Raw genomic sequence first — 22,305 nt, forward strand, 5'->3', positions numbered from 1 at the left:
CCACCTCCACCCTTACCAAAACCCCAACTATTACAATACAAGATGCTGGCCCTACTGTGTTGCCTCTTAGCATACAAATCCATCTATCATTTTGGCATGTCTACCTGTGTGTATGTAACAGGAAAAGGATATGCTCAAGGATTGTTTATAAAGAATATATTACACTGAGGTTAACATAAATCAGATTTCTGATAGTTTCAGCAAAACTTTCAAATAGGACTGATTTAGAAAGTTTTTAACATTACTTTCTGTAACTGCATGTTAGTGGGGTGACAATTACAATTTTTAATAAGTATGTGCAGCGAGAAGCATCTCAAAAGCAAACTTTATGGATGACTGAACTGCATCTCAAAATTAACACAATAATGGTAATGCAATACTGCCAAGGATTTAGTAGAGAATGAACTTAACAAGTCTATTAATATTTATTTAGAAGTCCAACAATGTTCAGTAGAGCTTATTCCCAATAAATACACAAAGGATTAAATATGATTTCAAATGCCAAGCTATTGCACCAAATATATCATTTCCTCACTCTACCTTGTATCTATTTAGCATTTTGGAAAGATACCGATTTTAAAAAACTAAAGATTTTTTGCACATTTAATGTATAAAATCCTATCAGTATCTTTTTGTTCTTTCATAAAGAACACTAACACACTAATAACTGGCACAAAACAATGTTTAAAGGCAACAGCACTATTCCCTACATACTGTCCTAGCAGCCAGGAAACACGCTGAGACAAGGAACTGGTCTCTAATGTTTATTGCTAGTACATAACAGGAATCCTAACAAACTGAAGAAGCGTGGGAAAAACCCAGACATATAAACCCCAAAGGTTAAGGCGGGCCCGATCGGTGTCTCTTTGAATGGCTGACCAATTCCTCAGTGCTACGCATGCACTTAACAGTCTGGATGGGAGCCCCCTGCTCGCCATCCTTACTCATGACACATACTGTACATTTTATCTGAGCTTTGAAAATAGATTAACCATAGCATTGACAGCCTTCTCCCAAACAAGACCATGTAATATGATATAGCAACCTCTAAAAAAGTTACCTTACAAACAACTTTGAATAGCATCTGCTGTTTGGTGGAAAACTGTTCTCCTTTCTTGACAAAAACACCCAGTAATTTCAAGTCTAGGAGACCACGTCCTTATAATAGTCCACAAAGTAGATTTGGACTAATTTATTATGGAAATAAAACTCCATTTGTCATCTATTATTCTCTGTCAAAGCTATCCAGTGAGAGTGCCACCAAGAAAATTATAATTCTCAGAAATGCTTATTGGACTGAATATACTTTATATTTAATGAAACAAGTTGTGTAATATGGAACTAGTATCTCTTTAAAATCTAAACACATATAATAAAACTACTAGGTCTTATTTTTTCTAATATTTAAAAAGTGTAAAATAAGAATACATTGATTACTTCTATTCCCATCCTCCATTTATACACTAACAGATACTGTTTGTTTTTACACATTGGACTATGCTATGAATTGATTTAACCATGGTCTAATAAATAAACTAAAATGGTTGAGTCCATAATACAATTAAACCAATACCAAGCAAGCCAAATTATGACTTTGGACAATATGTGAACTCAATTTTTAGAAATGCTGCAAGAAAACAAACTGTTACTAATTTTAAATGGTAGAATGCTTTTTGATAGGAACTAAAAGCAAACTTTTTTTTTTGGTGCCTTCAAGTCAGTTTTGACACTTAGTAACTGCCTGGACTAGTTCCTGCAGTTTTCCTGGCAAGGTTTTCAGGCAGTATTTGCCCTTGCCTCTTTCCTAGGGCTGAGAGAGAGTGACTGACCCAAGATCACCTAATTGACTTCATGCCTAAGGCAGGACTAGAACTTACTGTCTCCCAGTTTCTAGCCTACTGCTTTAACCACAATACCAAACTGGCTCTAAACTCTCACTATAAACAATAATGCCAAAGCCAAATCATGTATTAAAAATTCATCTCTAATTGCTTGATAAGACTGAGACTCCACTACAAAAAACAGAGAAAACAATAAAGACTATAGTTTGAATATTCCTAGGGAGGATATAATGATACTAAGAAGATGAGAGAAACTGTTAATGTTGAAATACTGGTTAAAGTAGTGGTTACTGACCTTCCTAAAGTGTATCAAAAATCAGCATTTCGATTTCTTGCTGTAGTTTCCATTCATGTACAAATCAGATATGTGAAAAACAAATTGCTTCCTGGTACTACTGTAAAATAAATAGAGAGTTGTAAACATTTAGCATGTTCTAACTTGCCTTGACATCAATAACTCAAAAGAGTGAGTTAAAAAGAGTCAACACTGTGAATTAACAGATATAAGTTAATTTTCCCCTAGGCTCAAGCAAAATGAAGGGCATCACTAAGATTCATCTCTTGATTGCTGTAAACTGGGTGCTACCTTTTTCATAACATGAGACACACTGATATCCTTAAAACAGTAACAACATGTACTTTAACTGTTGTCTAATATGGAGATGATAAAGGCAAAACTGAAATATTTTGGCCACATAATGAGAAGACAGGACAGCCTGGAGAAGATGCTGATGCTAGGGGGAGAGGAAGGCAAAAGGAAGAGGGGCCGACCAAGGGCAAGGTGGATGGATGATATTCTAGAGGTGACGGACTCGTCCCTGGGGGAGCTGGGGGTGTTGACAACTGACAGGAAGTTCTGGCGTGGGCTGGTCCATGAAGTCACGAAGAGTCGGAAGCGACTCAACGAATAAACAACAACAATATGGAGATGTAACAAGTGAATACTTGGGAGCATATCTTTTCAGTAGACACTCTCAGCTATGGAACACTTTTCTCAGAAAGGCCATCTGATGTCTATTGCTTTTAGCTCTTACCTTAAAGTGCTGCTTTAAGAGTTGTTGCTATATGGCAGGAAAGGGTTATCTTAATACTGTAAATCAACTCACAAAGCACATTGCATTTCCCCCAGACTGAAATTTCTAAGCTCGGGAATATGCCACAAAAGACCAACTGCACAGAACTAAATCTAAAGAGCAGTGTTGCCTTAATACCCCATCTAGAGACTCCTCAGATAATCTGATTGACCAGTATCTATTACTAAAATTCTCATGTTTATCTGTTTGTACCCTCAAGTTAGCGCAAACAGTGCATTATACTGCAACAATTTTTGAATCAAGGTACCTAAAATCCGCTAACTCAAAGAATTCATAAAAATTCTGGGACCCATTACTCCAGTGGAATTGAAATTTCCAGGATGTTCAGACCAGTTTTATTCACAAAGTTGTGGCCGTTGTAGCATCCCCATGATCACATGATCATGATTTCTGATGCTCCCTGCCAGCTTCCCACAAGCAAGTCAATGGGGAAGCTGGCAGGAATTTGGAAGTCAGTCCTGCTCCCATTGCTTTTTTGCCTGCCCACGGTCATTCAGGAAAATTTAATGTTCATTCTGATCACATCAGACTGCACTACCTTTCTCTCAAAGGATGACCCAATGGGTCACAGGGTTGTCTAGTAAGAAATAAAATTTGGACTTGAGACCTAATCAAACAGGTATTCTTATTTTCCTCCTGAAAATCAGTGCTATATATTGAATCCACTGTGGAAAGAGTTTTGATTAAGTGGAGACATCCATTAATAGAAGAGGGGAAAGCGGGTTTTGCCAAATCTTCTTTAATTCTGCACTTACTGTTCATCTGCTCCAGATTGTGAAGCATCTCTCAGAATAGAGGAGGTAATATGAGGATGGTAATGCTCTTTATTCCAAGCTAAGCTGATACTGCTCCTTCAACTCTTTTTCATAAGGCTTAGTTTCCAGATCCTAATTATCCTGGTCATCTTCCTATGAATATGCTCTATTTTGACAATGTTCTTTAAATATGGTGTCCATAATTGGATTAATTATGCCACTCACAGCCTGATTAGTACAAAGTAGAGGGGATTATTACTCTCTGCTAACATAACTTAAAATTGCATTAGCTTTCTTAATGCACACCTAGGAGTCCTTTCTACAGGTGCCTAATATATTGAGCTATGTCTCCAAGTAAAACACTGAAGCTACTAACAAATGAAAACAATGTCCGCATCAGTGACAAATACATTATAAAGAACAAAATAAGGACCAAGAAAATAAGGACAAGAAGCTCAAGTTCAGCCCTGGACTTACGGAAGTATTTAGGCAAGTCATTTCTTCAGCTTTATTTCACCATGTGTAAAAAAGAACATCAGTAGTGAGACTTGACATAATTACAAGAAGATTACTCCCTATTGATAGGAAGATGCCCATAAAATTGAGTAATACAGCCCAATGAAGTGGTAGATTATAAGTAAGGCAGACCCAATGGATACCATGCTTGCTTGTAGAATCATTCCTCGCATATCTTTGTCACACCTATTGTACAAAGTAGACAGCCTACCCACATGTAGAGTTTGCCTTCCAACAAAAGGACTCATCTTTTGTGAACTGCAGCCACATACCACAGAGTTGACGCAAAAGGAAGCAAGACAGAGTTATCCAATGGGGGGAAAATGAGTTTTGAGGACTCTGACACACTTCCAAGGGCAAGTAACCTAAGATCCCAAGCTCTCCCCGATTCCCCCATCCTGAAGGTAACGGAGGCTCGCTCAATTTAATCTTGGACAGATATTTCTTCACAGGAATCCCTCTCAACCTACCACGCCGTAACCCTAAAATGCAGAAATGTAACTTCCCTCAAGACACCTCGAGGGAAGGAATGATTGGGAAATCGAAGACCCGATCTATAGGAAAATAAGCCCAGCATCTGCCTAAAACGGAGCAGGGAGTTCAAACTAGTTAATTCAGATCATCCCAGTTCCACTGGAAATTAAAAACGGGCCCTTCACCCAACTCCAGGCCAAGGCCGCTCCGGAAATTCAATATCCCGCGGAAGGAGAGAGACCATTACTCAGGACTGCGGTTACAGCACCCGCTTACTTACCGGCTCCGGGGCGGGCGGTGGCTTGGCCCCCTCCGGCCCAACCCAATCCGCCCGCCGTTACCATAGAGACATTTCCGGCTAAGGCGGGACTAGAATGTCGCCGGTGGCTGTTCCTAGCATTCGGCCTATCTGCCTAAAGGCAGTCAGTCTCCGACAGAATTCTCGGTTAATTCATCGCGTAAGAGAAAGACGGGAACTGTAACACTAATGACTACTGGTACCATCATGCACCGCGCCGTTCCGTTTCTACATTTGTCTGGGTACAGCGCGCCCTGGAGGCCAAGCGAAGACTTCGGTGGCTGAGCGCGCTCCTTTTACATCCGTACTACATTTCCCAGCAGGCCGCCGGAATAAGGTATCCCAAATTTCACCGGGCAGGCACTAAGTTTCTTGACACGGAAGGGTCCTGACGGCATGACGTCATGGCAGCCAGAAGCGGAAGTGGGTGGGGCAAGATGCGCAAAGGTTTCCTTGTTTTGCAGCGAGGTGGATGAGGATGATTTGCTGTCGTATTGGGGGCAGTTGTTTCCTCTTTCCCCCGATTTGTTTTTCTTTCTGCTGCTTGTATAGATTATTTTAAGGGAGCACCGTTCTTCCTTCTTACTCTGCGTCCTCTGAGTGTTGCAGCTCTCTTTCCTCTCGCTGTTTCGCAGCTGCATCTTTTGCATCTCACCCGACCCCCACTGGGTCATAATCATCCATCCTTCCCGAGGATTTCTCCCGCTCTCGGAGCCTCTGGGTTGTAAGTCTCTTCTTCCCACCAGGTGCCGTTCTTCCTCGTCGGCCACTACCGGAATCAGCCCCGTTGGAAGCTTCATGGAGTTTCCCGATCTAGGAGCGCACTGCACGGAACCCTCCTGCAAGCGCCTGGGTGAGGATTTTCCTTCAGCTGTAGGGGCAAGGCGCTGCCCTGCTCGTTCTCTTGGCTGAGGTTTGGGAAGGGCAGAAAGAGAGGCACGGGGGCGGGCGAGAATCAGGACTCTTTCCAGCCGTGCGTGGTAGGACGGGGAAGCTGGCAATCAGGGCTCTTCCACGACTTCCCCAGCAGTGGGGACAGCGTGGCTTGTAATCGAGTTTATAGCACGCAGCGTGGAAAGCTGGGTTTTCTAGAGCTCTAGCAACTAGGGGAATTTGTACCGACTGCATTTTGTTTAAAACTATGCAAAGTGGTGACTTGGTGACTTAGCAGTGTACTTCCTGAGAGAGCTTCAGAAGAGTAGATTGGGGTTGGGCGGGGCTGCTGAACTCATTGTTTTGGTAATACTTTGCAGTTTGAAAAACATGTCATACAATTGTTCTAAGTACGTTGTAGCTTTGGTTGTATGCCTTCTAATTACTCTGCATGGCAGTACAGCATACTGCAGCAGCTGCCACGTTAATGATGTCTGAGTGATGACACTTTGAATTATTTCATAAACAAAGAAATAAGCAGGGACTTCTCTATGGAGATGCACTCTTGGCAATTTCCTAGCTAAAAATGTTGAGTCCCCAGATGCTCTGGTGTTTAATGTGAGGATAAAAGCTTTATTCCCAGAAGAAATCAGGCAAGCAGTCTTTGTTTTCTGTTTTAATTAGTTATATATTCTCTCTTGTGAATTAAACTGTTATATTCATTTCTTTCCCTACAATGAAATAAGTCTGGCCATCTTAGAAGAGCACTCCATATTAAGAATGTAACATGGGACCTTAATTAGAGTTTGGAAATTGTTGCATACTTCAGATTGGAGGGATTCCATATAGTGTGCTGGTGTACATCTTATGCCTAACAAAGAATGTTAGAATGTTCAGTAAACTGCTGTTAAGAGGTTGTGTCCAGAGATCTGGATCCTTAGGATGCTGCTTGATATGAAATGTAAACTCCCCAGAGTGAAATCTTGTGTTATATACTAGGAAATAAGTCCTGTGGTTGTGTGATTAAACATGAATGGGGGGGGGCCTCTTCTCCCCCACCAATATCTGAAGCAGAAGTTCCTCCCAATTTATAGAATTCAAGGGATATTTGTACCTGACAACACTATTTATTTATTTATTAAATTTATATCACCGCCCATCTCCCCCAGTGGAGGACTCTGGGCGGTTTACAATAAATAGCATTAAAACATAGCCAGATAAAAATTACATAAAAATATACATAAAAGCAAATATGAAATCCAAGTGGAGATGGATCACTAAGGGGTGCTATGGCGCCAGCCATCTCCACGTGGAGCTGTCACTCTCCCCCTCCCATGCAAGGTGGCAGAACCAGGTCTTAAGTTTCCTCCAGAAGTCCGAGAGTGAGGAAATCTGTCTCAACTCTGGGGGCAAGATGTTCCAAAAGGCAGGCGCCACTGCAGAGAAGCCTCGCCTCCTGGACCCCGCTAGATTAAATTCCTTTGCTGATGGGGTCCGTAGCATGCCCTCCCTGCCTGACCGGGTGAGGCGGGTCAATGTTATGGGGACGAGACGGTCCCTCAGGTACCCTGGTCCCATGCCATGTAGGGCTTTAAAGGTGACTTCTGGGTCCAATTCAACACCTTGAATTGGACCCAGAAGCAAACTGGTACCCAATGCAACTCGCGTAACAGTGGTGTCACATGGGCTGATTTTACAGCCCCAATAACTGTCTGCACAGCCGCATTCTGGACCAGCTGAAGCTTCTGAATACTTTTCAAGGGTAGCCCCATGTAGAGCTCATTGCAGTAGTTTATATGGGAGATGACAAGGGCATGAGTGACTGTTCAGAGGGCATCTCGGTCCAGGAATGGGCATAGCTGGCGCACACCCGAAGATGTGCAAAGGCCCTCCTGGCCGCAACTGCCACCTGCTCTTCGAGCAGGAGTCGCGAGTCCAGGAGGACCCCCAGGTTCTGCACTGGCTCCGAATGGGGCAGTGCCACCCCATCCAGAACCAAAGATGACAACTTCCTGGAACCCGAGGAGCCATCAATCCACAGCCACTCTGTCTTACCAGGGTTCAGTTGAAGCCTGTTGTTCCCCATCCAGGCCCCCACAGCCCCCAGGCACCTGGAAAGGGTGGAGAACGCATCACTTACTTCACCCGGGATGGAGATATATAACTGGGTATCATCAGCATATTGATGATACCTCATCCCATGGTGATGGATGATCTCACCCAGCGGTTTCATGTAGATGTTAAATAGGGGAGGAGAGAGTACCGAACCCTGCGGCACCCCACAAAGGAGGGGTTGAGGGCCGGATCTCTCCTCTCCTATCACCACCGATTGGGAACGGCCCTGGAGGAAGGAGGTGAACCAGCGCAAAACTACCCCGCCCACCCCCAACCCCCTGAGCCGCCCCAGAAGGATACCATGGTCGACGGTATCAAAAGCCGCTGAGAGGTCCAAGAGAGCCAGGATGGATGCACTCTCTCCATCCCGCTCCTGCCAGAGATCATCCATAAGTGCGACCAATGCAGTTGGTCTGAAACCTGACTGAAAGGGGTCCAGATAATCCGTTTCCTCCAAAATCCTCTGGAGCTGCAATTATACTTGACTGTCACAATTTTGCACTGTAGACTTAGGGATTGTTACATAATCTGTCTCTTGCTATGTTTCCTAACAGACAAAGGTTAAAGTACTTTTCTTGCCATTCTATTTTGTTTAATCCAGTTCTGTATTAAGATATGGGGGTGAACAAATCTGAATGAGTCATTGGGATCTTTTTGCTTAATATTAAAGCTCAACAGTTGCAGATAGCAGACAGATGGTAGTCTAGACCTGCTGTTCCACTGCACATCTCTGATGAGACTATTTTTCAGATGTGAAGATTAGGAAGAAAAATCTTGAGGGTGTTTTTTCAGTTTTTCTGATATTCTCCCCCAAGATATGTTCCATCTCTAATCTGTTTGCAAAATTAGTTACCATGGTACCTTCATTGTGTTCAGATCTTTTCCTCTGCTGAAAAGGCATGTACCTTTTAAAATAAAGTCTGACAATTCAACTACTGTGGCATCCAATAAAATGCCTAGATTGTAATTTGAAAAGTTGCAGGGAAAACTTTTACAGCTTTTCATTGCTCATTGTTTCCTGCCCTCAGACTTCCTCCCCTTGAAATGTGATGCTTGTGAACAGCTATTCTGCACTGACCATATTGCCTATGCCCATCATAACTGCACTTCGGCTTACAAGAAGGTAAGTAAAACTGGAGGGGATCAAATGTGCATCAGATGCAGTATATTCCTGACTTTCATAGAATATATTGACTCTATCGTGTACAAGGCACAAAAGAGCAAAAACCATCTGCTCAAAGGCTCTTTCTGCAGCCTCAGATGAAGCAGCAAAAAGGAAGGCTGTGCTATTTGAGAGATGGCTTGCGGTTATTACTGGAAATCAGCATTGATTTGTCAAGGACAAATTTAGCCAGGTTAACTGATTTTTTGACTGGTAACTTCACTAAAGTAGTAGAATGTATATCTTGATTTTAGCAAAGCATTTAGCAAGTACCCCATGACATTGTGATTAACAAGCTAGTTAAGGGTGGATTGGATGGCATGACAGTGAAATGAATACATATTGAATTGAAAAATATACTCATGAACATTTCCTTATTTAACTGATATGAGATTATTGAATGGGGTGTCACAAGGTTGAATCCTGCACTCTGAATGTTTTTATTAATAACTTGAATGAAGAGATGAGACAGGATGCTTATAGAAGTCAAATGTACAGGGGTAGGACAGGGGTACCTTGGTTAACAATAGTCTTTACAAAAAAGATCTTGGAATAACAGGTGACTACAAAGTGAATAAAGCCAACACACTAGTGTAAATGCTAAAAAGGCAAATACAGTTTTAGGCTGGGTCAACAGTAATAGTTTCCAAACCAAGGAAGTAAAAAATTCTACAACATTCTGCATTCATCAGACATACTCCACAAATACGTTTTCCAGTTCTGGGCACCACATTTTAAGAATAATGCAGAGAAGGGCAACAAGGATACTCAGGGACTTGAAAGTAAGTGTTATGAAGGGAGTCAGAGTATTTTGCCTTGAGAAGGGAAGATGGAGGAGGGATATAAGAGCACTTTTCAAATACCTGAAAGCATCTCATACAGAAGAAAGTTGTCCTGTCTTTTGTGGTCTCAGATTGTAAGATATAGAATCCTTTGTTAGATGATGGTTATATAATGCAACATTTTGACCCAAGTGATGATGACTTGTTATGATGCTGATTTTTTGCTAGGCATCACTCAGAATCTACTATAATTGGAGCAGTATACAAAATAAAATAAATACATCTGCTCTGTTTCTGAATAGATGACCTGATAACTTTTTTATTAATGCAGCTCTCATAATCAGACATAGAGGAGCTATGCTATCTTGAGGGTCATGGGAGTAGTACTCTGAAATATCTACAAGCCACCATTGTCTATCTCTGCTGAATGATGCATGAATCAAAGGAAGTGCCTACATATCACCCAATCCCTATCCTCTCCCTAGGACGTGCAGGTTCCTGTGTGTCCACTGTGCAGCACACCCATCCCGGTGAAGCGAGGAGAAATGCCTGATATTGTGGTAGGAGCCCACATTGATCAGGACTGCAAATCAGACCCAGCTCAGCGTAAGAGAAAGGTAGGAGGCTAAAGCACTTTCTGCTGCATCTGGCAAGGAGCTACCAGAATCTAATATACATCAGAAACTGAATCACAGGCCAGTAGGAGCATCCTAGTGTTGAATCAGCACAGTTTGGTAACCAAATTCCTGGAGGCTTTAATATTTTTCTCTCAAGCTGGATGGGAGCCATAATTGGGTGATAGAGTACATACTTTGCCTGTATAAAACTCCCATCTGAACATGGGAGAGCCACTTCCATTAATGTAGATAGTGCTAAGATCAGCCAAGCTCTCTGTAAGTTTCCCATGTTCCAGGCAGCACAGTCAAGATAATTATGAGCAGGTGGCTTCCAGGTGAGGATCTATGGTGGACTAGACATCCCTGAAGGAACGGGGACAGCATTGTGGCGGAGATCAGCAGCGAATTCTAGCCAGCGCTGTCTTTCCAGATAAAGGAGAGATTGTGAGATTGCTCACTTGCACTCCAGACAGCTGCTCCTTGTGAGTACGCTGCAGGAATTGAGGTTTTTGCAGTCGACTTGTGAGCTGAGCGGCTAGGAGTCAAGGGATTTCAACCAAGCTCACAGCCATAATGCAGTCTATATGGACACAAGGCTTGCACAAGCCTCATTTTCTTAAACATTTTTGGATGTAATTAATTTAGAATTAAGAGAGATTTTCTGAGCAGCAGGATAAGAAAATTCCACTTGGTGAGTCAACATTCTTTCTGGACTAAAAAGGAAAAAAAGGGGGTTTGGCAAAAAGCTTAACAAGGAGTGGATGTAAGAAAGTTTAAAATGGATAAAGGGAACAGGGTTTTTTTTTAAAGATTGTTTTTTTGGTGAAAGTGCTTTTGAATAAATTGGAATTAAAATAGAGAAACAAACCAGAACTTCATGGGAAAAAATCTTAATTCAGGGATTATTTCTTCACTGTTTAGAGGTTTGAGGCCTCATAGATAACAAAGTAGGCCAATTTTGTTGGTTCCCTACTTGCAAACAGGTCATTCAACTCTGATCAAGCTCAACTGTATCCATTTTCCTAGATTTTCACCAACAAGTGTCAGCGTCCTGGCTGCAAACAACGGGAAATGATGAAGGTCCTCTGTGACCAATGTCATGGCAACTTCTGCCTCAAACACCGGCACCCCCTGGACCATGACTGCAGTGGGACTGGGCGTTCGCTCTCCAAAGCAGGGTAAAGGCAGGGCTGAGAGTTAATGCTTGTGCCAACCCATCTGTGTTGCTTTCCTCCATTTTCTGGTAACTCTGTAAAAGTAATCTGAGATTGCAAGATAATACCCTGTCTTCCTCGCATCCCCCTAAAATCTCAGCCACATCCTTTATTAGGCTGGTTATCACTATAGTATGTGATTAACTTGAAAGTTGAGTTAATCACACTTAGCCGTGTTAGGTGGGACTTAACATGGCTGCTGAAAAGAGTCCTAAAGTGGATTTTGGTTCATTTCAGGGAAAGGGAGGAGAGGGATGATGTGAGGCAGTGAGGAGCTGATGCTGATAACAAGACCTTTGTTTCTGGTTCCAGGAATGCTGCCATAGTCAGGGCTCAAAAGTCAGCCAGAGGACCCAGAGGCACTACATCTGGCAACGCAGCCACGAGGTCTCTTGTCAGCCAACCAGCCTCCAGCAGGTACAGCCATTGCCTGAACCTGTGTTACTTCCTGTGTTGTTCCGTTTGTAGAAATTGCTTTCCATGAGTGCTGCAATGATTTCTGATACCTGACGCTTCTCTGTCTAGGGGAGGAGTATCTGCCGGATGCTTTAGAACATAGGGATGACACTATTCCATTTACTCCTGTACTACTATTAAAAAAATTTTAATTTTTTTTATTTTTTATTAATGTTATTGCTCTTAAAGTAAAAAAAGAAACAAAACACAAAGGTAATTGTGATAGAAATATATACATTGTCAAAGGGAAAAAAACACACAAAAGTGCTTTAACAAACAAGTGAAAAAAATACAACAAAGAAAAAAAGAAAAAAACATAGTATGATATAACTGTAAACAGTTACAATTCTCTGTATACTTATCTAATGCAAATACTATTCAAGAACATATATATTTCTAATACACTTATATAACTATCATTTTTTTAACCTACTGTATTTTGTAGAAATCCCATATTTTGTTACACTTGCCCATACAAAGCCTATGTCTGTCAGGTGACAAGTGCAATCAAGTCTTCAACCCATTGAGTAAATGGGGCCAGAGATTTATCTTTCCAGTGCTGCAATATTAGCTTTTTGGCCAAAGTAAGGGGACAGAGAATCCATTTATGTTGCCCGGCTGTCAAATTCCATGTACTAGGTATGCAGTTCGAGAGAATATTATCCTCTGAAAATTTACTATTAAAATATATTAACCAGATATAACCATGTATCAGAACACTGATGTTAGTATATTGTCAGTAGCATATAATGCCTATCAGTGTGTGCTGTGGTGGTGTAGTGATCATCAATAGCTTTATATCGTGCATTGGTCTGTTTGGACATGTACAAAAGATGGAATATGTGAGGCTTACTCAAAGTAGGCCAGAAAGAAAGGCTTGCTTATGAAGATTTCAGCTTATGTAACATATGGGAAAACACCAGGATGAAGAGTTTGAAAAAGACAAAACAAATTATGGTTCCCAGTGTCAGCTGGATTAGGCAATAGCATTCTGGTGAAAAAGTACCAGGAAGTGTACAGAAAAATGAGGGACTGGCCAAGCTTTGTTGGAAGGTATAAAATGTATGGGAACTGTAATCCTTGGGAGTCATCACATCGAGTGAGCATTCTGTGTGAGCATCCCAACTCGATTCTTCTGGAACTCGACTCTGGTCTGGCCAGATAGACTTTGAGTTGGAGAAGGTACATGTGGGTGCATGACTGTGTGAATAAGTGAAGCCTGTAGATGACAAAGGAAAGGAAAAAAACCCTGTATTTTTTGTCTGGGTTGTAAGTCTCTGAAGAAAAAGAACCAGGTAGCACTGGAAGTGTTTTCCAGCCCTCAGTATGATATTGTTGTTCATTTAATCATATCCTCGACCTAATAACCTTGCTGGTGCTAAAGATGTTATAAAACTAGATCCCACTTCAACAGCTCACATTTCTCCTCTGGAGGCACAAGAACCTCCCGGGAACATTTATGCTGGTAATGTTAGGGCCTGCCAACCTCATGCATTTGGCAGCTGACTTTTTTCTCTTGCATACAGAGCAAGTGAGACAGTAAGAGCACCCCAGCCACAAAGCACAGCTGTACCTGTTGTTGCTCTGCAGGACAGTTTGGTAAGTCTAGCCAATATGTGTAATATATAGGTTGTTTGTGTTATCTGTGGATGTATCCTTCTCATCTGTTGAATGGCTGCAAAAGAAGGTGATTATTATCACATCTTAAATAATGTGGTCTTATAGTTGCAGCAGAAACAGAAGAAAAGTAGGCTGCTATCAGAAACCAGCTTACATGGTCTTTGCTTCTCTCCAGATCTTCCATCAGCCATCCCACTAATTGGCCAGTGTCCCAGCTCTGGTAGTGGTTAGCTGGTTGACATTTCATGGGTTTTCTTTTTCATTAAAAAATCTGGTAGTGCCTCAATTAACTTTGAAATCATTCCCTGGGGTGGGGTGGGGGAGCTGTGCCTTCCTTTCTCTCCTCTGTATCCCCATTTCACCTCCACATACTTTGGCTCATTCCAGCCTTATGCCTCCATTGGGAGACTGGAAAGAAGTTAATGCATAGTCTGGGCTGAAATGTCAGGTAGGGCTATATTGCAGGTAAATAATTTAGAAAAAAAAATAGTACAAATTGTGACAATGTTCTCTGGGTTAATTACAATTTAATCCATAGTCCAGATTCTGACGTCAGGTCCAACTATATTATAATTTGGCAGTACTACAAGCCATTAATGTCTTGATTATTTATAACTACTTATTTATAAGAATCTTATAACATTAAGAATCAATGCCTATTTTTTTTTCTTTTCCTTTCCCCATTTTCCCCTTTTGTGTCATGTCTTTTTAATGTGTAAGCAGGGGTTGTCTTATTTCTATTGAACTGAAATCCAGTATGAGAGTCTCCTGGGCTTTAGAGTACAAATGAAAGATAAAACAAACCTCTTATGATCTTTAAATAAACAGGGAAAGAGGAAGGAAGGAAGGAAGGACAAACCTCTATTATACTGGGCTTCAATCGCAAAGCTCAGTTTGCCAAATTTAGAAGCATAAAACAACCAAGTTAAGTTTAAAAGGACTCATTAGGGAAAAAAGGGGCATGAAGAAGCAACTAAAGAATTATGAATATTTACAGGAAGAACATTAAAATCTTAGCATATGAGAGGAAAAATAAAGGACAAAAAACATGGGATCTAACAAGTTGTCTAAAACAGAAGCTAAAGGAAAATCAAAGATAGGAAAGAGAGGCAAACTTGTTCTTACTTTTAAAGCTCTTTAATGTATTCTTTAGTGAGTATATAATAAATTAGAACCTAGTAAATAAAGATGAGTAACGTCCTAGAAAAGTCTTTGTCTAGATTTACAAATGAACAAAAGTCTTTGTTTAACTTTCTTCCGTAAGTTAAACTGATGTATGATTTGTCAAAAGTAGTTGTTGAGCCAGGGATCAAATAGGATTTGCATCCAACCCTCTATAAATACAACATACATACATACATATAAGTGAAACACACTACTGTCAATATAATGTAGTCTGATTTCTTTAAAAAAAAAAGTTTGATGTTCAAGGTTGGGTTAACAGAAAAGAATGGAGATAAACGGAGCATCTTGGAATGAAATTATTGTAGAATTTTGCTAATAGATTTTGCTTGGAAGTCCTCCCTCTTACCCACCATAAGTCCTGTCCAAAGCTGTCCCTTGTTTTTACTAAGAATAATTGAGCACTTCCATTTTTAATTTTTTAAATTAAAATTATATCCTGCCTTTCCCACAGAAGCATTAAGAGCGTACATAACATTCCCTCCTTTTATTTTTCTCACAGTCAGAACTCTCTGGGGAAGGTTGGGCTGGGAGTACATTACTAGTAGAAAATGACCTCCCATGGCGAGGGGTTGACTTGAAGCTGGATCTTAGTCTAACCTTAGCTTGCCTGGACCCAACTAGGCTACTTTTGGCCCATCCAGATCTTTACAGCTTCCAAACACCAGGTCAGGGACTCTGCAGCATCTCTGATTTTCCAAACACCAGGTCAGGGACTCTGACAAATAATTATCACCACCCCAGGTATTAGGTATGAGGACCTCTCCTACTGATTTTATAGAGATGTTAAAATCCAATGGGGAGAGAGTCAAGCACCGCAGCACTCTGCATTGGAGTAACTACAGGCTCGACTGCTTGTCCCCCATTTTTACTGACTGAAACCACTTCTTAAGGTAGGAACAGAACTACTGTAAAATAGTGCTACCAGCTACCAGTCTTTGCAGGCAGTGCAGTAAAACACCCCAATCGGTCGTGCTGAAAACCATTGAGAGGTCTAATAAGACCAAGAAGGGCACCCTCAAGGTTCATGTTACTGAGCAGTTAACGCTGTTTCTGTGCCATGCCTACCTCTGAATCCAGACCAGAAGGAATCCAGAGCCAGCATGGTGTAGTGGTTAGGTGTTGGACTAGGACCAGGGAGACTCAGGTTGATTGCTTCCCTCAGCCATAAAAGTTCAGTTGGTGAGTTCGGGCCAGTTACTGTCCCTCAGCCTAACCTACCTCACAGAATTATTGTTGGTGAAGATGGGAGGAGGGAGTGCTATGGGATGGAGACTTCCTGAATGAAATGCAGGATAGAAATCAGGTAAGTAATTCTGCTTCATGTAGGAGACTCTTTTTCCAACACCTTCCCTTAAGCACTACACCAAACTGGCTCTTTAAAACAGTTAAAACAGTTTAAAACTACTGTTTCAAGGAGAGGGGAAATAAGGGCTATAGAGCTGAGACTCAGGATTGAGCAGGGAGGTCCAGCATGATTTTTTTGTCATGTCTCTCGGAGTCTGGCAGCAGTTGCTTGTACTGTATGGATTCTGTAGGAACTCCTTGATCTGGTAGTTTGAAGATGTTTTCTGATATTTTGATCTGTTTTATTCCCATCGTATCTACAAAATCTCTTGTACATTAAGACAAAATAGATTAATGGCACAATTCCAGTCCCAAATCCTTGAAATGTGCCTGGTCATGTAAAGGTGCTGAGGTTTTTAGGTTCCCTCAGGTGGGCTGACTCTGCTTTTGTGCTTTGTTTCAGAGTGAAGAAGAAGCATTACAGCGAGCCTTGGAGATGTCTCTGGCAGAGACGGCGCCCATCCAACCACAGTGCCGCAGGTGCCTAGGAGTAGTGATAGCCAGCAGAAATCAGCAGGGTTGTCCTACCGTGCCAGGCTACGTGCTGAGAAGTTACCCTGGGGTGGGACAGAGGGGCATACTTCTAGGACAGCTGTGCCCAAACTGTGTAGCCAGCAAATTGCCTCTAATCCAGTGCAGATCAGTTGACATCAAGTCCAGTTCTCCGTTTCTACCCCTTGGGCCTGGGGGTGAGCATTCAAAACACCCTGTGCTAATCAGGCCTTCTGAACAATAAATGGAAACAAAGCTTCTATGAAATCACCTTGCATGCACCAACTTACTATTAGTGGGATCAAGATGGGGAAAGGGATTCATTATGCAGGGTGTCCAATTCATTTTGACCCTGTTTCTAACAGCACCCAGGAGGAGGAAGATCTGGCACTGGCTCGAGCGCTTTCGGCTAGCGAGGAGGAATATCAACAGCAGCAGCTACGGCAACAAGTAAAGGAGATGAGGAATTTTTGCGAGTTCATTGTCTTCGTAGCTAGGCATAATTCATCTTGTGCATATCATCTTGTGTTATATCCCAGGAAGGAAAGTGCTAATCCAGTTACTGGAACGCAAACTGGAACAACTGGTCTTTCAGCCACCCTGTAGCTCTTTCTGAACAGAACCTTGGAGGTTGGGGATTCTATTAGTTCTTGTTAAATGCTTTTCCTTAGTAGATTCAGTAGAACTAATTGTCCTGCACCAGTCTGTGCAATAAACAAGTTTTTAAGAGGGGAAGGGAGGGGAAGGAGGGAAGAATGTATATCCATTTCTGCTGCTCTTATCCATCTGTATGTTTGGGTCCTAGGCTCGAAGCACAAAGCCATCCAATTGCTGCCTATCCTGAGCATCACAAGAATCATTCAACCTGGAAACTATCTCTGGCCATTCTGGTGCTTCCTTTATTCCTGCTGGTTTACCTCTGGGGCACTCTCAGAAGTGCTAGCAATGAACCAAAGACTGAATCCCTACCCAGACCTTGCAGAGTCTCTTTGGCATGCAACTGCTGTCACTTGCACTAGGACTGGATCTGTACCTTCTGAGACACCTGGCAGCATTTCTCCCACTGGACAGGGCAGCAGTAATTGTGGGATAATGCTCCCAATCCCCATCATTTGGTAATCAGCTTCCAGTGATGGCTGTGCTGGGATGTTTCAAGGATGAGGATCTTACTGCCTTCCTCCTGTTTTGGCCTGTAGCAGTCCCAGATTTGGACAGTAGGTGGTGCTAAATGCTTTCAGAGGGACTTTCCCAGCGCCTCCTGCTGGGCTGCTTCTAGCAAAATAAGGGGGAGATGTCTCCCTATAGCTCCTCTTTCCAAGTTTCTATATCAAATAAATGTCTTAGCTGCTCATGCTGCAGGAGTAGCGACAACATTCAAAGAATGCAATGTAGAGTTGGGATTCCTGAGATTACCATAGCAAGGAAAGGCACTACCTCTGGGGTCTGATCCATGTAATCCTTTCCTTGCTGGGAACTGACAGCTGAATCTTCTCACTTTACGTGTCTTGAATAAGACTGTTACTGCCAGCCCCTTGCCAGAACTCTGACACTTGGCACCCTCTGAGAAAACCAGCCAAAGATCAGCCTTGAAGAAATGAGTAACCAACTTCCCACTTCCAGTAGATAGCCAGCTGCTTTAGATTGCATGATGCAGAGCTACCTGGCCCCAGGTGACTACCATGCTTCAGTGAACCTGTGGGTATTTGTGTTCCATCTGATGCATGTTTGGTTGAGACCACCTTCTGCCTGGGACCACCTTCTGCCTTGGACTGTCCCTCCCTCCCAGACCTTGTCCAGCATTCTGTGCCTTTGCTGCATCACCTACAGGGAAGCAGGGAAGATGATTGGAAACTGGCAGGAACCAATAAATTGACAGTCAGAAATAGCTCGTTCTTTGCTTTCATTGGGTTAAATTCACTGCCTTGCAACTGACTTCCGCTTTTGCAGTGGGAGTTTGACTTCTTTCTTTTTCCTTCTACGTGCCCCGAGTTCTGCTCTGAATGTCCCTCAGCTCTCTGCAGCAATTTGGAAGTATTGGAGGGACCAGAGAAAATTGATTAAATCCACTGGTAGTATTCGTTCTATACCAGTGGATACAACAAATGTTCTTTTGGGGTATGTATCTTTAGGAATGTCGGGGGAATAATTATTTTGATTTGTTCTGATGCTGCCTGTACTGGGAATTGATGAACTGCAACATCTGTTGGGCCAATTCCTTATCACATGGAATTGAGGGCATTATGCTGCATTTAAGAAACCATTGTAGCCCAGGTACTGGGGTAGAATGGTTTCTTAAATGCAGCATAATTTCAGAATTATTTAATGCAAGGCTAATTTAAGTTATCAAGAAATTAACTGATCAGGTTTCCCGATTTGAAATTCATATAGCTCCTTTATAAGCATGCATACAAATTAGGCGCTAGAATAAATACAGTATTTTAGTTTGCAAGTAAAAGAGGCCTTTGTGCAACTTAAATGCCTATAAAGACTTTTAGTCATGGAGTCAGCTCACCTTTTGCAATTGCAAAATTGAGCAAGAATCCCATTTCTCTGTGTGTGGATGTGTGTATACATGCACAGAGAGAGAGAGATGCTAAGCAAGATTTCTTACTGAAAGAAGAAAGCTTCAGCTTTGTACAGACTGATTTAGAAAGCAACTTGTATTGTGCAATGTGGAATTTATTTTTCAATAAATATGCATGGGTGTGGATGTTAAACAAGATCTTATTTATGTTCTATATATTGGGCCACTTTAAACAGAGTTTTCAATTGTACTTTTAAAAACCCAGTCAAATGAAGTTCTACTTAATATTTTAAAATGGCTTACTTACTTACAATCTAGACTTAATATGAATGTTTCAAGGTCCACTGGACGAGGTATTCCGACCTCTACTTCCCTTGTTAGTTACGAACTTGAGCAGACAAGCTGTTGATTGCAAGATGGCTGAGGATGTTTGAGTCAAAAACAGAGAATGGCCTTGAGCTAAAGCAGGACTACCGACATGCACTATCCCAACTGAATACAGCTCAGCAGCCATGTAGGGTAAATAAAAAGTGTTCCAATTCATGTTTCTGGCTTCCTTTGGAGGCAGGCTGAACAGCTTGTGGGCTGCATTTAGCTTCTGGGTCCCAAATTTAAACCCTAGCCATGTGTACCTGCCCTGGTACTTGAAAACATACAGCCATTATGGTTAGTAATTAAAAGTAGTAATGCATATCTATCTATCTGTAATGAACTGGGCCTTGTTTGGTGGGTTGATGTGTATGGCAAATGCCTAAAGGAGAAATAAATTGGGATTTCATTCTTAATATTGCAGCATTCCCTGATGCCATTCTGTGCAGGGCAAAAGAACCCATGCATTCTTGGTTGATGTACCCTTAAGATGTACACCTTACTTCCTTTCTAGCAGTGCCTTTCAAGGATGGGACCATGTGGGTTTCCCAATTCTTCTGAACTGCACCCTCTAGCATTTTCAGCATTCAGCAGGCCAGCATAGGCTGCTAGCAATTATGTTCAACATCCAAAAAAACACAGACTCCCCATCATTGCTCGTTATTCACTGTTTTGAATAAAACAAGCTGTTACATAGTTTTACTGCCCAATTTTAAGCTTTTTGTTTGTTCATATTTTTACTAGTAATGTGAAAAGCTACATTTTGCAGTTCGGGCTCTTACTGAATTGGATGTTTTAGATACAGAATGGGAACTAATCCTGCCTTTATCTGTTAGTGTGTTACACAGTTTGATTATATTAACAGTTTTGCCTCTTGTTCCTTTTTTGCCCACCATTAGTGTGAAAACCTTATGTCCAAAACGTTTGTGCCCGCCATGGAGATAATCATTTGGTGCGATATCCTTGTGATTACAGCATGAGTACATAGATTTTCAGAGGTAATTGTCAATCATCAGCTCCTAACTCTAACCCATTTGGGGGGGAGGGACCATGAGACAGCCAAAATAAACAGAGGTAATTGATTGGTCTGCAAAACTCATTGGTGGGTAAAAAAGGAATAAGAGCCTGGTTTTACTCCAAATGCTCCATATGGGTGGTTCTATTATAGATTAATTTATCTGAGGCAAGGGTAAGTTAATCAGAAATAACTAGAAATTTGAAATGTACTAATTGGCCATTTTTCTTGAGTGGAAATCTTGAAAGGTGAATTTTTCTTGAGCAAATGTTTGAGAAAATGCACACAGAAAAGCAATGCATGGAAAAAATTGGAAGCAGGGGTTCTCCATCTGTGAGTCAGGAGGTGGGGGGAGTTGCAACCTTTTTTTTTTTTTTTTTAAGTTGGCCAGGTTTGCACAGCACAGGCAACTGATGGGGGAGTAAGCTTTGAGAGGTGGTTAAATTCATGATGGTTGGGTGATTGCCCACCAGTTGATGCCTTCTGGTGTGGCATGTAATACTACTGCTATATCCTCTGGAACATGAAATTTAGTATTTTTGTATTACGTTAAAGTGCTAGCTTTTCAAAATGGAAAATATTTTGCTGGGTGATAAGAGAAAGGCTAAAGATGACTGACCAGTCTACTAAGGGAGCTGATAAAAGTGAGCCTACATCAGGAAAGTAAAATGGAAGTTACTTATCTTTTAAAGTAGTTTAAGTTCTTGCTGAATTCAGAAGGGATATGCTGGGATTCAGCCTCTCTTGGGCTGGGCCAGACCGCTATCCCTTTATGAACATTGTTGATGGACCCAAGCAGCTCTCAAAGCTTTGTAGCTGAATTCCACTCTGGAAAACTCCCACTTTTTTGCAGCATAGGCTTCTTTAAGGCAACCCTTCTCAGGCCAAGACAAGAGCAAGCCTGGAACCATTCTCTGCCAAGGTGACAATGGAAGATAATCAGAATACTAATAAACCCTGGTTACTGACAAAGTACACTTCCATCACAAAACTCGAAGACAATTTTTGGTGGGCCACTTCTTAATCTCTTGGAGCACCCAGGATATTAATCATTAAAGGGGAGGTAGGAAAGCCATAGTAATCCTTAGCTGGGAAAAGACAAAAGCACTTTTGAGAGCCTAACTGGTTCACAGTAATGGTTTAAGACACTTTGAAACCAGCCTCAGAGGCATGGTGGGGCCATTTCCATCACTCTCAATCTGGGACCCGGTAAGTGAAAGCAAGCCAGCTTCTTGACTGCCCTTTGAAGAAATGCCCCTGCCCATCTAACCCGCATGCTGGAGCTGCTGCGCTCAGTCAGGCTGAAACCCAACTGCCTTCATTTCCAAAGGGCCCTCTGCAGGCATCATCCCACCCTGCTGCTTTGCCAACTGGCTGGGGTGATGCACGACCTTCATGGCAGCAACAAGGAACAAGCACATTATCAGGCCAACAGGGGATGCCAGGTGATGCAGCACAGCAGCCACCCATGTGGTTTTTTGTGCTGGAGCTGTCACCTGAAAGGACTGTGTGGACAAGCTCATCCCAAGGGCCTTCTTTTTTTCTTTTTTCTTTTCTTC

The 22,305-nt window shown here is 41.9% G+C and overlaps 2 protein-coding genes across 10 annotated transcripts in view; one reads left to right on the forward strand and one right to left on the reverse strand.

The window, feature by feature from the left end:
• TTLL4 (tubulin tyrosine ligase like 4) overlaps positions 1-5,290 on the reverse strand; it is a 28,921-nt gene extending 23,631 nt beyond the window's left edge. For 3 of the 5 annotated variants that reach the window (XM_063288913.1, XM_063288912.1, XM_063288914.1), the window contains exon 1: positions 5,182-5,290. In XM_063288913.1, coding sequence (XP_063144983.1) covers positions 5,182-5,187 — 6 coding nt within the window. In that variant the 5' untranslated portion in view covers positions 5,188-5,290. Of the gene's footprint in view, positions 1-2,136; positions 2,237-4,960; positions 5,060-5,181 lie in introns of those variants that run through there. The other 2 variants (XM_063288916.1, XM_063288915.1) reach the window with 2 other exon arrangements.
• ZFAND2B (zinc finger AN1-type containing 2B) lies at positions 5,220-19,558 on the forward strand. Of its 5 annotated transcripts, none has more exons than XM_063288922.1 (9): positions 5,220-5,315; positions 5,614-5,831; positions 8,995-9,089; positions 10,396-10,527; positions 11,554-11,705; positions 12,054-12,158; positions 13,724-13,796; positions 16,750-16,826; positions 17,204-19,558. In XM_063288922.1, the coding sequence occupies exons 2-9, from the start codon at positions 5,777-5,779 to the stop codon at positions 17,442-17,444; spliced, it is 930 nt and encodes a 309-aa protein (XP_063144992.1). In that variant the 5' UTR covers positions 5,220-5,315; positions 5,614-5,776; the 3' UTR covers positions 17,445-19,558. The 5 variants fall into 5 exon arrangements, with proteins under 5 accessions (XP_063144992.1, XP_063144994.1, XP_063144993.1 ...); XM_063288924.1 differs by having other exon boundaries at positions 5,237-5,315; positions 5,725-5,831; XM_063288923.1 differs by lacking the exon at positions 5,220-5,315 and adding an exon at positions 5,386-5,446 and having other exon boundaries at positions 5,725-5,831.
• The last annotated feature ends 2,747 nt before the right edge of the window (positions 19,559-22,305 follow it).

This window comes from Candoia aspera, chromosome 1 (genome assembly GCF_035149785.1).
Source record: "Candoia aspera isolate rCanAsp1 chromosome 1, rCanAsp1.hap2, whole genome shotgun sequence".
Lineage (NCBI taxonomy): Eukaryota > Metazoa > Chordata > Lepidosauria > Squamata > Boidae > Candoia > Candoia aspera.